General features: G+C 37.1%; 1 protein-coding gene across 4 annotated transcripts; it reads left to right on the top strand.

The window, feature by feature from the left end:
* Positions 1-468: 468 nt before the first annotated feature.
* On the top strand, positions 469-13,721 carry ptk6a (PTK6 protein tyrosine kinase 6a). 4 transcript variants are annotated; one of them, XM_066644532.1, is made up of 8 exons: positions 469-921; positions 1,846-1,967; positions 2,442-2,605; positions 5,421-5,589; positions 6,424-6,582; positions 7,895-8,076; positions 8,935-9,070; positions 11,079-13,721. In XM_066644532.1, exons 1-8 carry the CDS (start codon positions 518-520, stop codon positions 11,126-11,128), a joined length of 1,386 nt encoding a protein of 461 aa, XP_066500629.1. In that variant the 5' UTR covers positions 469-517; the 3' UTR covers positions 11,129-13,721. The 4 variants fall into 4 exon arrangements, with proteins under 4 accessions (XP_066500629.1, XP_066500627.1, XP_066500626.1 ...); XM_066644530.1 differs by having other exon boundaries at positions 11,003-13,719; XM_066644529.1 differs by having other exon boundaries at positions 8,935-9,088; positions 11,003-13,719.
* Positions 13,722-15,618: the final 1,897 nt, after the last annotated feature.

The raw sequence follows: 15,618 nt of genomic DNA, 5'->3' as shown, positions 1-15,618 counted from the left end.
ATAGTGGATGGTGAGTGTACATTTCAGTTTTAATTAAAAAGCAACAGAACATTAAATCATGGCTTTTTTGTGTTCCAGTGCTTAATTCTACAGGACCAAAGGTTTTATTCAAAAGGAAGAGTTGCTTGTGCCCCTTAGCTGTATTAACATACTCTACTCTTCCGAGACTTCTTTAGAATATATGTTGAAGCATTTCGATGAGGATTTGATGACATTCGGCCATTAGAACTTCGCTGAGGTCAATTACAGATACAGGTCATTGAATGGTTCATTCTGGGATTAGAAATTAAGCATATTTTAATATTTTTTAGAATCTAAATCAATCCGTTGTGTAGTCCTGCATGTGCGCATTAATGACACATTGAATACTTTACACAAGATTAAAATCGAATCATTAAATCGAATGTGTGCTATAGTTTTAAAAAGGTATTAACATTTCCCATAGAGAACTCCTCCCATAAAGCTGCCCCATCCGGCACGCGACTCCCCTTCGTTTTCACCGAGCACATTTGCAAAAATGAAAAGCCCGGAGGACGATGTTCGCTGTCCTTGTCCAAATTTCCAGAACTTGCGGATTCTTTTCTCCCGTCTGTTAAAGCGAGGAAAGAGCGACGAAGAAAACAGCGGAACTTCACAGAATGGAAAAACAAATTCAGAGCCGAGAGAAGACGCTCATAGAGTCGTCCATAAAAACACACTTCAGTCGGTTAATGACGGCGAGGTGGTCTATAAAGCGCTGTGGTCATTCAGGGGTCGGGCTGAAGACGAGCTCTCTTTCGAGTCAGGAGACTTATTTAAGGTGCTCCAACGGTCAGGAGAGTGGTGGCAGGTGAAGAAGCTCAATCCGGGGGGACTCTCAGAAACGGTAGGCTTCGTGCCTTCAAACTTTCTGGCGAGACGACAAACGGTGGACGAACAACCGTGAGTAAAACGAGATTTAATCCCAAATGGCTTAATACTGGCTTTGTAGCGCACTCCCTAGGTCACGAAACTATACCTAAATTGTTCTTTAATTATCTCAGTGGCAGTACTGCAGCTTAGTTGAAGATAAATGTTTCAGAAAGTTCTGGAATAGAAACCATTATTTAATTAGTGATATCTAGAGCATTAGAGTAGGAAGCCGTTTGAGACTCAGTCTTTACACAGTTTATCTTTCAGTCTTTATTTTTAACTCGGGATAACTACTGGCAATGGGGCCAAAAATATAGAACATGAAATATGTATCATCCCTTTTCAGTACCTAAAGTCAGCAAGTAAATGTGAAGTTCTTCTTCATATATCTCCACCTCAAACTTCTTCCACCATTTGTCTGCAGCTCGAAATTGCCATGCACTTCGACTAGATTGGTTCCTTAGGTTTAGGAGATGAGAAACCTTGGCTGTTGGAAGTTAATTTTTTAAGAGAAAACTATATGGAATTACACTGTCCAAAAAAATACTTACACATATCTAAAAATGTAAAAACAGGTAGGGCTTCAGATCCTAACAAGCTTTTGGCCTTGGCTAATTGAAAGAAAGCAAGGCCCCAACATAGGTTTTGTCAGTTGAAAAAAATCTGAAGAATGATAAAATTCCTTCGAGAAGGAAATCCAACACAGTGGGTGTATTGTTCTTGGTTCTTGCATCTATAGTCTTTATTTCATAGGATCCATGAGGATGGCTTTTGGTTACCCTGCCCACTCTTCTCTTATAATATAATAAATTGTCTTATGTTACCTGATGTCCTGTAATAACTGAATACATCCTAGAAGTGGCTAACAGTTGTGCTGCCTTTTATTAACTATTTCACTAGTGAAAGAAGAATGTGTTTAGTCTGTGGAAATATACCATGTGCTATTTTTTTCAGTTGGTATTTTGCCGTTCTGAATCGCTTGGAGTCCCATAACTTGCTTTTGACTCCAGGTAATTCTGTTGGTGCATTTCTACTGCGCCACAGTGGGAAGGTCCAGACGTGCTGTGTGCTCTCTGGTGAGTGGTTTGTTTTGTTCTACTTGCCCCCAGTTAAGCAAAACATACTAAACTATATCTAGAAAACTTGCTTCTAATCAACATACTGCATTCTTCATGACCTTTTCCTAGAGTCTGATAGTCAACCCATATAATCAACAAAAGGCAATAATTTAGGCAAATATTTAAAATAGTAATTGATCGTTAAAAACTTAAAACATTTGAACAGATACAACTAAACCATACTTTTCTCAAATACCTAAAACATGGCGCTATATAGCATGCCTCTCACATAAAGGAAGTAGATGCCCAAAATAATAATACAAATTAGCACGGCATCATTTTAGATGCAAAGAAATGGATGGCACTTGCTTGGAATATTCTCACATGCACTCACACTTTTGTATGAGTGACATTGTGTTGAATGTCTGCTTTCATTATATATCATCTCATGTTCTCTGACACTCTGTGCTTCTTTCTCTCTCTTGCTGTTAGTTCGGGTGAGTGATACAGAGGTGAAGCACTTTAAGGTTTATGAAGGTGAGGATGGTTTCTACGTAAAGGAAAACTGCACTTTCCGTGAGATTGAGGAGTTGCTGGAGCATTACAAAAGCCATTCTCTCAATTCCAGGATCTGCCTCACAGAACCCTGCACACGAGTGAGTGTGTCTGCGTGTGTGTCTGCGTGTGCGTATATATGGCTACATCACACAAAGGCTCATATGTTCAGTTTAAGGGAACTAGAGTGAAAAAAATGACTACCAAGAAACATCTGTAATATGAAGAAGAGCTCTACTGCTACTGCCAAGAAAACACATGTCATGATGTAATTGTATTCATAAATGATTTTGCTGCTATTTTAATGCCATGAGTGAGTAAGTGAGTGAGGTATGGCTTCTATTATCATGTGGTCAGGGCTGTGGATTTCTACACCCTCAGAAATAAAGGTACCTTACAGGTACTTTATTGTCACTAAAGGTACAAACAGTGTAAATGTATCATTAAAAGTACAATAATGATGCTGAAGTCCAGTTGTGTTCCCTTAAGGTACATTACATTCTACTCTCCTGTGACTGTCTGAGAGGAGTTTGGTGTGTTCTCCCTGTGTCCACGTGGGTTTCCTCGGGTTTCCTCCCACAGTCCAAAAACACATGTTGGTAGGTGGTTTGGCAACCCCAAAGTGTCCGTAGGTGTAAGTGTGTATTGACCTGTGAAGGACTGGTGTCCCCTCCAGGGTGTGTTCGCCTTGTGCCCAGTGATTCTGGGTTGGGTTCACTGCGACCCTGAACTGGATAAACAGTTACAGACAACGAATGAATGAATATTATATATCCTGGTTTTTCAAAAGGCATATGAAATAAACACACCTTAAAAATCTACAATTAATATAGAATATGGTGCGGTTATGTTCCCTTATTAAAGGTATTGAATATGACCCTTTTGAGGGTTCCAACTCAATGACAGCAAAAGGTAACACCCAAGGGCATAGAATTAGCATGGACGGAGGTGACATCTCCCCACCAATATCCAGCGATTATTGAATTGTCCCCACCAATAATTTGAACCCCTCCAAAAAATAAAAACCCGATCTGTCAACATCTCATTAACCTAGAAGTGCAGAAAGGGTTAAATCTTGTCCTCTACTCAAGTCCTACCTCACCGTTATACATATGGCCAGTGTGATTGGCTGTGCCTGAGACTATAGCTATGTTTGGTTGTTAGCAGCACCAAAACTGGAAGGAAAACTATCCAGTATGAGAGACTTACTGTCCAAGACTCGGGTGCAAAAGCGAGTGAGGATGGCAGTAAAAAAGAAGGTGGACATAAGTAGCTATTTTTCAAAGAAACTTGTAAGTCACTGAAAGTCAAGTTTGCTAATGAGTCCATCATAATAATGTTAATGGAAATGCTAGGATTTGGCGCACAGAATACACCAGGCTAAATTTGTCTGTAGCTATGAAACACAGGGCTTGGAAATTACACCACAAACTGCCAACTTCTTTGTCAGTCATTAGTTTAACATTAATTTAACATTATATAAATAATTAATTAAATTATATATTTTTATTTTGAATAATTTAAAAGCACATAGAATAGCATAAGTGGCAGAGTCGTTTATCGTTTTATCACAGAGAAAAGAGAAAAAAAAAAGTGTAGAATTTTTGTGTAGTTTCATAGGTCCCCACCAATGTCAAGAGCAAATTTATGCCCTTTGTTCCACCACAGCGACAGTTTTTCTGAGGGTGTAAAAATGTGTTAAACACTTACAATATTATTCAGTCACAAACATTGTTTTCATATGTCTGCTACATTTTTTTGCGTGACCGCCTGCCAGGCCGGCCTAGAACAGGCATATGCGCTTACTGACCGACTGACTGACTGACCCCTAAAGTTGAAATGCACATGCGCGAGTAGGAACTTTTAATTCAGTCGTATTTCACAGAGAGAACTTAAGGTGGGATCACTACACTGCACCGTCTGCTGTTAGTTCAGCCATATTTCAATTGGACAAGTGCTCTTTTTATGACCTAAAAATGCATGTTCAAGTGTTCAGGGGTTTGGACTGTTGAGAGCTGAATTGGGAAACACTCGCACCGTTTCAGTTCTGTCCACCATCCACTGTGGTACAGTTCAGTGTTTTACTGGAGCCTTAAACAGAAATGTGTTGAATGTTATTGAGTCGGACCCTTATAGAAATGTAAGTCAGTAATAAATATCTAGTTCCCAGCAATGCCCTGTTCATTTACCAAGTATTGATCACTTGGATGATAAAATGTTAAGGTGCTTGGTTTTAGAAATGTTCAAAAACTTAAATGTTATCTTGCTGCTTTCTGGCAATCGAGTTGCTTTAATGTCATTTCAACACAGTGCTTCAGGTTTGTAGCTTTGTATGAACATAAAATAACAGGCTTTCATGATCATACACACAGTGACAGCAACGACAAAATTATTCGTTATTTGTTATTATTGTATTATTGATATGAAGCACCAAAGCTTCTCCAGACCTTCCAATGACAAGGGTATGTATTTTGGGCTTTCCTGTTTTTGAAATGCCAGAAAACCTCTGTGACAATGAATATATGGCAAATGGAGGTCCGGCAAAACTAGGCTTGCCTAGTTTCTCTTTGCTCTTGTTTTCTTATAGTTACTGTCATACAAAACCCTCAAACTCAATGTGATCATCTTTTTGTACTCTTGGAAAACTTACTAAAGCATTTGTGTAAACTAATTTTTTTTACTCTGTGTATCCCCAAAAATTTGTATCTCTTAATTCCCACAGTAGTACATGAGCTAAGAAAAATGTTTACATTTTAGAACATTTGTGGGTAAATTTAAACATCACTTAGAACAAACATATCATCATTTAGAGTAATCACAATTTGAACAAAAATATTACAAATAACTCTTTCTAGATTTGAGGAGCAAAATGTGTTTAGTTTATCTTTATTCATACCATGTTTTTCTGTGCTGAAGCCAGAGCCAAAACCACAGGACCTATCTCACTCTACTGTGGATGATTGGGAGCTACCAAAGGAGCAATTTGTCCTGGAGGAACTGCTGGGCAGTGGCTTTTTTGCTGATGTTTATCGTGGCACCTGGAAAGGCATAGTCAGGGTGGCTATCAAGATACTCAGAAACAATGGTAAATTATTATTATTGTTAATTGTATTATTATTATTGTTATTGTGACACTACACTAAGACATCAAATAAATATATGTAGTGTTTACTGTAGTAAATCCCCAAGAAATATTTGCCATGGTTTCACCCCTGAAAAATGATATAAATGTTGTGTTTCCTGTTCTTATCTTCAGTGACAGAAGTGAGTCATCAGGTAAGTCACCAGGTGAGGCAGATGAGGCCTTCCTGAAAGTCTAGTACATAATGTCACATTTGTTTTATGTCACATAAGTGTTGTTGCTAATAACTGTCTTCAGTTCAGTTTGAATATTTAAATACAATGCAGAATTGTATATGTTTTTAGTTTTCATTTTCTTTGTATTTTCCTATTTCAACTTTCTTGTACTTATGGTCAGTTTTTCGAGCAAGATGGATCAGAAAGCTAGAAGATCAAGGTTAGAAGGTGAAAACTAGCATGTACTTCCAGCGAAACACTGAAACACTTCAGTTCAGCATGCTTGGAGGAGAACTGTAATGGCTAGCCTTGAATTGAGTGATGGAGGAGTGTGATCCACCCTGAGAGATCACATTCTGTTATATTGTCTTTGATTTTTACACACAAATTACTGACTCCCCATACAATAGCAGCGCCAGTGGGAGCCCAGGAATGAGCTGTCAGTCATCGCTACGTCTATTTTGAAATAGATGAATACCCAAGGAATTCACCTTTAACTGCTAATTGAAAGGGTTTTTTTGAAAACCCCATATCTGCATAATTGCTCAGCTGAAGAAAGATGTTTGTTCCAGCTGGCTCCATGCTGTTGCTTTGCTGATGTGTGTGTCTTTGTTTGTTTTAGACTCTCTGGACCAGAGGGAGTTCCAGCTGGAGACTCAGATTCTGAAGAAGCTGCGACACAGACACCTCATCTGTCTGTTTGCTATCTGCAGTAACAGCATCCCCTACTACATCATCACTGAGCTCATGGAGAAAGGCAACCTGCTCAGCTTCCTGCGAAGTCAGCATTAGCTCCAACCTCCAACTCCTGAGATAAATCATTTCCATCACTTGCCACATAACATAGAAATGTTCTATAGGTTCAGTGTGATAAAACTGTAGTCGTATTATTTTTGAAAATCACAGGTCAAAACAAACGTCTTGGTGTCTTCCTGTGGCAGCAAATTTGTAACTTTTTGCTAGAACTGTATTGGAACTTCTTATGACATCAAGCATCGGTCAGCATGTGAATGTTCCTGGTGCAGACTAAAATGCTAATGTTTGAAAACAGAATAATAAACAACAAAAACACTTTCACAGATAGAGCCTAATTAAGTAATGTACATAAGGACAAACACAAAACTTCAGTATTCAATAGAAATGTTAAATATGGGAGGTAATTTATATAAAGTATCTAAGTATTATTGTGTATATATTATCATGGTAAAGATAAATCCGTTGTAATATATATTCTTTTTAAACTATAAAACACTGAGAAATATACATGCTTTTCGAAGCAGCTGTTAGAAGCATTAAATTAAGAAGTGTTCTGGGGCAGATGGAACTACATCCTGAGAGCACTAAGAGCCTACACAGCATGAGCTAATAACACTTCTGGAAAAAAAAAAAAAAACTCGTTACTCAATTTAGCCTAATTTATTTTAATGACTTTAGAAATCATTAGCACACTATTTAGGTCACAGGGAGACCAGAGAAAGAAAGATATTTAACTGTATTTAAAAAGGGTTGTTTAAAGCTAGAACAAAAACTGCAAAAATTACTTTAGAATTTTTCAGGCTAAATATTACAGTCACATTAATTTTATTTACTAAGTACTAACAGAGGACATCCCTGACTTCACAGGTATTTGATTTCATGATGATTTAACATCTTAGTTTGGATGCAAGATCATTTGTAAAACACTCTGAATATCTCTAAATTATACAAAGTGAAAGAACTGATTAAACAATGGTGTAATACAGACAGTACTAGAAATGTAACGAGTGTTCGTTCTGGTGTTTGTATAATTTTTATTAAATATAACTAATGCAAGTGAATCTTGATGCACTATGATATGTGTGGTTTTATGGCACTAATATTGAAATATTGAATCAGTTCTGTGGGGTCTGAATAAAACATTTGTTTACATGCCTTGGTCAAAATACCATAACATTCAAAAAGTACAGCAACCTCCCCCTGTCTAAACCTCCCTGTTCACAACAACCAATTGAAAATGATTCAGAGTCTCTCCGACTCACTTCTTTTCATGTTCAGTCTGCACCAGTGACTGCTTCAAATTCAGTAAATTTGTTTTTCTTTGGCTCTGTGTGCAGGTCAGGAGGGGCAGAGCTTAGATCCACAGGCTCTCACCGACATGGTGAGCCAGGTGGCTGATGGGATGGCCTATCTAGAAGAGCACAACAGTATCCACAGAGACCTGGCAGCACGCAATGTTCTGGTGGGGGAGGACTACATCTGCAAAGTGGCTGATTTTGGCCTGGCAAGAGTAATCAAGGTGAGAATCTTATACACAACTGTACATAAAACAACTGTAAGCATGTAAAACTAACTGAATTTGATGTGTGTGATGCAGAACAGCAGTGAGGGGGCCATAGTGAGCAGGGTTCCTAGGAACCTAGGTTCATATGCAGCCGTTTCAGGTTATCCCTCTTAAAATGTTTTGTTTAGGAGCTGACTGGCTGTACCACTAGTAGGAATTAGACATGGTTGAACATTTTATTATCCATTCTTTCTAGGAATTAGGAAAATGTTTGTCGTAGAATCAAATTATTTTGGGCTTCGTAATTTGCAACACTCATGCAGTTTCATACTCATAATGTTTATCACTTCAATTGTGGAAACTGATTCACTTTTCATAACAGTCAAGTTAAAATCACAATTTTTTTTTATTGGGTGTAGTGGTGGAGGCGCTTGGGGAAGATTTAAAACTACACTTAGAAATTACAACCGCAAATTCAAATTACATTGTTCACAGAAACCGAACACAGTCAGTGTAACATACTGATCAGTGTGTTGTTGATGTAGAAGATGTGCACATGTAGGGTGGTTTAGGGCAACGATGAGTCATAGTAATTACAGGTTTAGGACACTTAAAAAAAATAAATGTGAACCATTAACAGGAAACTCTGGATCTGATCGTAAATGTGTTTTATTCCAGATAAACAAAGGACTGGTAAATATTAGGTTTATTTGTCTGTATAAAGAAAATGTATATATTACCCATTGTTACAGAAGCTGAATATCCATTACAGGAGCTTCACATTCCAGGCAATATACTTGTACTTGCGGAAAGTACCTGATGTAGTGACTGCTACTACAGTAACACACAAACTCGTTTACATGTTTTTTGTAGGAGCCTTTTTACCTGTCTGAAGACAAGATGATTCCATATAAGTGGAGTGCTCCTGAGGCCATTAGCCACGGACGATTCTCCAACAAATCTGATGTGTGGTCTTATGGAGTCCTACTGTATGAAGTCTTCTCTTACGGTGGATGCCCTTATCCAAGTACATTTTCTGTTTCCTTTTATATCTACTGCATTTACTGTAGATCAGTAAACACAAACCTTTTGAATTATAGGGGAGATATGGCAGGGTGATGAACTTTGTCTCTGCCTCTATAATGTGTGCTATATGTTTTAAACTTATATAAGATGCTAAACATGCTTTGTTACATGGGGTAGAATAGAAGCAAACAAGACAGACAATCCCTGCCTTTAAATTCTGGTGTTAACTTGCCCTCGCCCACTTCGCCATATCCCCTCAGGGGAATCCCCAACAACATCTTAAGGGTGGTTCAATTTCTGTATTAACTGAAGTGAAGTGTGTTAAATGAGCCCTCTGTTGTTTAAGTGGACCTGTTAATAAATATGTCCATTTCAGTAGCAGAACTTGCGTAGAATGCATTGTGATGGGATGCAATTTACATTGCAATGGGAAAAACAACATCGAACAAAGTACTTTATAAGTTAGGGCTTGGCAATTAATCGAAAATTAACTTCTAATCAACATAATCTTGTCTATATCTATTTTATCAATTATTCTCTTATGTCCCCACTGTGTGTTCATGTGTCATGCTACCAAGCTGTTGTCACGTGATTCTGCCCCTATCTACCACATGGAAGAAACCTAAATGCAGAGGCTGACCGAGCGACTCGAGCAACTCATACCAAAGTTAAACACAGTGTCTGTAGTTTGGACGTGCTGTTTTTGACTGTAATTAAGTAAAATTAAGACACTGAACAAAAAGATGTCAAATGTAAAATCTGAGAAAAAACTGTTTCAGTAACCAAAGTGCAATCACACACCAAATATAAACATTACTCAGAAAAAGAGAGGAACAAGCTCCTAGCAACATTAGAAAAAATATCCCAGCTTTAATACTGGAGCATGTTTACAGTACAAGCCTCATCACTGAACTATGAGGGTCAAAAATACAAAAAACAAATAATCGTTCATTAATTGTAATCGTGGTAAAATGTACAATTAATTGTGATATTGATTTGTGCTCACATCGCCCAGCACTATTATAAGTGAAAGCCAAAACAAACAAAAAAAAAATCTTCACAATGCTTAAAATTTCTGGATAAAATCTTGTAACATATTTTACCCTATGGTTAGGCTATTAACGTTGAAAAGAAAGAGTGCATTTTAAGCTCTTTTTATCACTCACTGAAATCTTAATCTTTTCAATGCTATGACTATGTAGATAGTCTGTCATAAACGTCCAGCGATTCAGTGGGATGCATATTTTGTGTTGTGTTGATGAGGGCGAGTGTGTTCCGACTGAAAAACCCACTCCTCTTTGCCCACTCCCCCTTTGCACTGTGAGAAGCTACTTTTTTGACATAGATGCTAAACCTTTGCGAGTGCTCAGTAGAAGTTTAAAGTGGATTTAACATGCAGCTAATAATTCTGAACTTAGTCAATTACAAATAATTTAAGACATGTATCACTGTATATATGTGCATGTGTTTGAAATTGGGGAATTAGATTTGACTGTCCTTTTTGATTTGTCATTTTTTTTAAGCATGTATATTTGTATATTTTAAAAATGAAACTAGACTGTGGATATAGACATAATCAAGAAAGACATTAAACCTCCACTAATATTAACCAAGCTATAACTCAGATGCTATGTTTTGCTTATGTTTTTTTAAATTAATATATAGCTGCAAAAACACCATCTCTTCAGATGTAGGAGAATGACTGCGTACATATCATCTCTGAATATTATTTCTGGAAAACGTGTGGTGTGAAAGCTCACATTTATTATTGTTTGCCTACCTACAGTACCAGTCAAAAGATTGGACACCTCTTCTTATTAGTCATTGGTGGAATAGGTCTGTTCTACTGTACAGAACTGTGTACCAGGGCTCATTATACTTTGTAAGCAAAGGCTGAATGCTTTATTTTTTTCAGAGGTTTTTTCTTCTGGATGTATTTTGTCAGGCTACGTCAACCATGAAATTTACAACCTGATCTCATCTGGATACAGAATGCCTGCTCCAGACAAATGCCCACCCCACATTTATAAAATCATGTTGAAGTGCTGGAGTGGACCTGCAGCAGAAAGGCCAGACTTCAAAGAACTCTTAGCGTGGCTAGAAGACGCCAGCAGCTACTGGACCACAACATAATACAACTTTATGATTCACGTCCACCAGAGGGCAGTCAAGCAGAGAAATCCAAGCAAGAATTGCGTGAATGAAGTCTTCATGAACAGTAAGAAATACTGGAAAGTGGAATGTAAATGAGCCTTTATTACCGTTAGAATATTTTATCAGTTTTTTTAATGCTATATTCCCTATATTATATTCCCGCAATCTTTACTAAATAGCTCTACAAAAAAGCTATTACGTAGTAATTGAATAGGAAACTGCAGAAATTTGTTCTCTGTAGAAGAAGTTCATGTATTTTCACTTAAAATATCAAGAATGCATTTAACCAAAGCACGCAAACTTTTCCATATAACTTTATGTATGTGTCTATTCTATATGGATTTGTGGTTATATATATTTTGTTCTTAAAATATGGAAATGCAAGAGCCTTGGCACATCTGCTACCACAGCCATATTTCTCTGCAGATTTAATCTTTACACTTTCACATCCTGGGAACACACAGCTGTGTATCATATCGATGCTGACTGCTGGATAACAAGCTGTTTTAGCTACAAAAACAGCATGTTGCAGTGACTCCTGACAGGCTGATAATGCAAAGCAGCCTGTTGTTAATATTGTGTTGGTATAGGAGAGCAAGGAGAAATTTAAACTATAAAATAAAATGTAATTTAACCTTTAAGATTACTGCAACCCACATGGAATGATGTAAGTTATTGTAAAATGAGGTAAACAGTATTCATGGCATAAAAAACAAGAGGAGGTGTTTGTCCTACCAACATATTTTCTAAGCTTTCTGGTAGCAAGCCGGTTGTTGAAATTAACAAATGCATCTAAAATAAATGTAGCCCTGCTCTGGGCTGGCACCCATTGATTCTGGAAAGGGCCTATCATGACCCTCATCAGGATAAAGTGTTGACTGAAATAGATGAATGAATTAATGAAACCAATGTTCGTTAAATAAAGGTTTTAGTAAAACAAGAAGTATCTTTTGAGGATCCACATAATGGATAAAGCAAAACTATTAATTTAAATTTTAGCCATTATTTGTGTCTTCTCTAAGCTTACCATCCCTTTACTTGAGCTTTCTCTGAGCTGCAAGATTTTATCTGAACATTGTGTTGGGATGCCCCTCACTATCCTGACGAAATCTTTGCTACCTTGTCTTTAAATGCAGCTTTCACATGTGTGATCACCATGTTTAAACTTCCTGTTTAATCTGTTTGTGTTCTTTGATTGTAAAAGCATTCTTGAGCATTGACAGATCATTGACAGCTTTTTTCGTGAATAGAAACAAGTTATTAAGATAAACAAATGTTTATCTCTTCTACCAGGGTGAATATACAAATATGACATTTTTTTCTTTCTTTTCAAGTGGAGAGAGATGTGAGCCCACACTGAGTATGGTCATAGTAATCTTTTTCTCATATTCCCTCCCACAAAGCTACAGAACCTACAAAATTAAAAAACAACTGAGCACTAATAAGGTCCTCCAGTTACATCCAGTTGAAAATTTTGTCCCAAAGATAAATCCTTTTGGCTTCTCATTATTCTAGTCATCTCTCCCAAAATAATGGAATGCACTTTAGCACACATTAAATTTAAAGACATATTTCAATCTCTGCTTTTAAAAATTATATGAGAAATGTTATTATTATATTAATGTACTGGTTTTCTGCTGTTTTTCACAGTTGATAAATTAAATCTGACAACAGGTGGTCAACTCATACTTAATGACCAAACTCAAAACACTATAAAAAGTTCATCTTGACATTCTGTCTGCAGGGGAAATACAATACATGAGAATCCTTCTAATTGTTGACAAGATATATGCTGTCAATTCTTCCTGCAGTGGGTCAGGAGCCTAGCTGGATCAGACACAGCCATGCTACTGGAGTTTTTAAAGCACTCAGTCCACTGAAACTAGTCCACCAACCAAAAATATCCAGCTAACCACTGATGAAGGACTTGAGGAGGACCAGCATAAACTGTGCAGCCACAGATGAACTACAGTCTCTGACTTTACATCTACAAAGTGAACCAACAAGTTAGGTGAGTCTAATACAGTGGACAGTGTTTATAAACTCCAGCAGCACTGTTGTATCTGATCCTCTCTTACCAACGCAGTAGCACTGGTCACTGCAAATGGTCCACCACCGAAATAAAACCTGTATTGTGATGGTCCTGTGGGATCTCAACCATTGAGGATAAGTAAAAATGGGGCAAAGAAAGTATGAAATGGAAAAGGCTTTAAACTTTAATACTATATTTATAATACTTTAATGCATACTACACACACTGAAAAAGGTTTACAATTAAACTCCACCTCAGTCAGATACTATACTACACATTTGTTTTGTAAGGTTCCCAAAGATTTCAGTTCAGTTTAGTGTTCACTGGTGACAAAGCATATTATTTTTGACTGTTTAATGAGTTTGTAATTTAAAGAATAAGTTTGGAAGCTTGGAAATTAACAGAAGTGATTTTGAATAATGCATTAAATTCCACAGAGTCTTTGACATGCAAAATCCAACTACAAAAGGAAGACATGAAAATATTGATAAAGATTAATAATTGTTTTTTTAAAATCCACACATTTGACAGAATGTATACATTTTAATAATATAAGGGAAAGCAATATATATTTTCTTCAGATATACACATGCAATTTGATTTGACTATTTTGCACTACAGGAGTCCAAGTCAGTGTTGTCTATTCCTAATTATTTTCTACCTCCTGACCCCTGTTCCAGTCTCACACACAGACCTGTAACATGAGAAGTGCCACAGGCTGCTCATGTCACTGATGCATGCTGTGCAGAAATAGACCTGTAATTGTCTAGTGTGACGAACAGGACACACTAGACTTGTCTTGTTTAAAAATAAAGTCTAAACAGACTCACATTTGTGCTGCTGAAGGTAAAATACATCTAACGGAGCACAATAAATATATAATAAATACAACATGTCCCTAATAAACTCAGTAGAAGTAATTGACCACATTTGGACTTAGCTGGATTTAATGAAGATCAAAACACTTCAGTATGTCACAGATGAATGGGTCTTAGAGTTAGGTTAGCTATGTAATCTTATGCATATTTTGTCTGGAAGCCTTGTTGAGAGATTGAGTGTTTATAACTGATGTTCCTATCATAATAGGCTGATTTATGCCAATCATTAGCAAACTATAAAACTGTTTATAATGTTTAAACAGTGTATTTGAAGTGCAGCTATGAGGCTGGTGTGGCTAACAAGCAAGCAGTTAGAGCAGACTGACTTATGTAATGACTGGAGTACACAGTGCAAAACTGCACAGCGACAATATGTTTCCTATATTTAATCAACACTATCCTTGTAGCCTGAGCACACACCTAAACCAACAAAAGTCAGAAACTAAACATACCTCATGATTCCATTCAAAAGCAGGTTTTTTTAATACAAAATATACATTTAATGAACTGTTTTATTATTATTATTATTATTATTATTATTATTATTATTATATCTTCACTTTTCTTATCTGCCGTGTCACTATTAGGTTGTCTCCCGGACAGTCATGTGAATATACTTGGTGGCAATAATTAGGTCATGCAACTAACATGAGAAGTGTGTGTGCATGTGTCTGCCCTAGATTCCACTTTTATCTTTGCACACTTCTAGTATCTGCATTTGGGTCCCCTATACCTTCTCCTAAAAAACAGTCACCAAAAAAAGGTGAGAATTTTCTTTGTGCATGTGCCAACATGGGACATAGTGTCAGTGCAAACAGCTTTGGAAATGGAAATGCTTATGCAATGGAAAATGTGTAAAGTCAGCCAGGCTTTTCTTAATGAAGCATGTCTGTTACTATTCTTGTCATACAGTAAGTCCATTGGCAGCAGATGTAGTTGTAGATGTATAGTCATGTGTGGAAGCTAGTCAGTCATGTGTGTGAGTGTGCATTTTGCTTGCATATGAATATTAAGCACATGTAACCTGGTTCATATGTTTGTCCCATGATGTCAAAACACCCTTTATTTTTATACCAATATGACACCCCAGCCAGAACTACTTAGTGGAGCCCTCACTGAGTTTAAACCGTTCTGGTCCCATCACTGACCCTGGATGGCAATCCTATATGGGTCCAATATTTAACCTACAGACAAAACTTGCTGGTTAAGGAGTGTCGTATCTCTGGTTGCTTTTTGCATGAGGTAGAGCCAAAGAAGTATATGTAAAATCACTCAGTCATATACAGTATGAGCCTTAAAGGGGAATGAGTTGTTTATTTCAAAGGTAAATAAAAGAAGGAATCAAAAGGGTCTTGTAGAAAAATTGAACTAACTAGTTTTGGAATATAAACACATGCGCCATGAAAATGATCAAATGTATGAAGAAAGCAGGAAACAAGTCCTCAGTTAGGTATGATGGCCTTTTAG

The sequence above is a fragment of the Hoplias malabaricus genome, chromosome 14, assembly GCF_029633855.1.
Source record: "Hoplias malabaricus isolate fHopMal1 chromosome 14, fHopMal1.hap1, whole genome shotgun sequence".
NCBI lineage: Eukaryota > Metazoa > Chordata > Actinopteri > Characiformes > Erythrinidae > Hoplias > Hoplias malabaricus.
The sequence above is the reverse complement of the archived record's forward strand: the minus strand, read 5'-3'. Positions and strand labels throughout refer to the sequence as shown.

What these genes read in the sequence shown, in the direction of transcription:
- ptk6a (XM_066644529.1), top strand. Translation starts at nt 518, where the DNA reads ATGAAAAGCCCGGAGGACGATGTTCGCTGTCCTTGTCCAAATTTCCAG. An exon ending in CAAACGGTGGACGAACAACC is followed by an intron (nt 922 to 1,845) that starts GTGAGTAAAACG and finishes TATTTTTTTCAG; the next exon opens with TTGGTATTTTGCCGTTCTGA. An exon ending in CCTGCTCAGCTTCCTGCGAA is followed by an intron (nt 6,583 to 7,894) that starts GTCAGCATTAGC and finishes CTCTGTGTGCAG; the next exon opens with GTCAGGAGGGGCAGAGCTTA.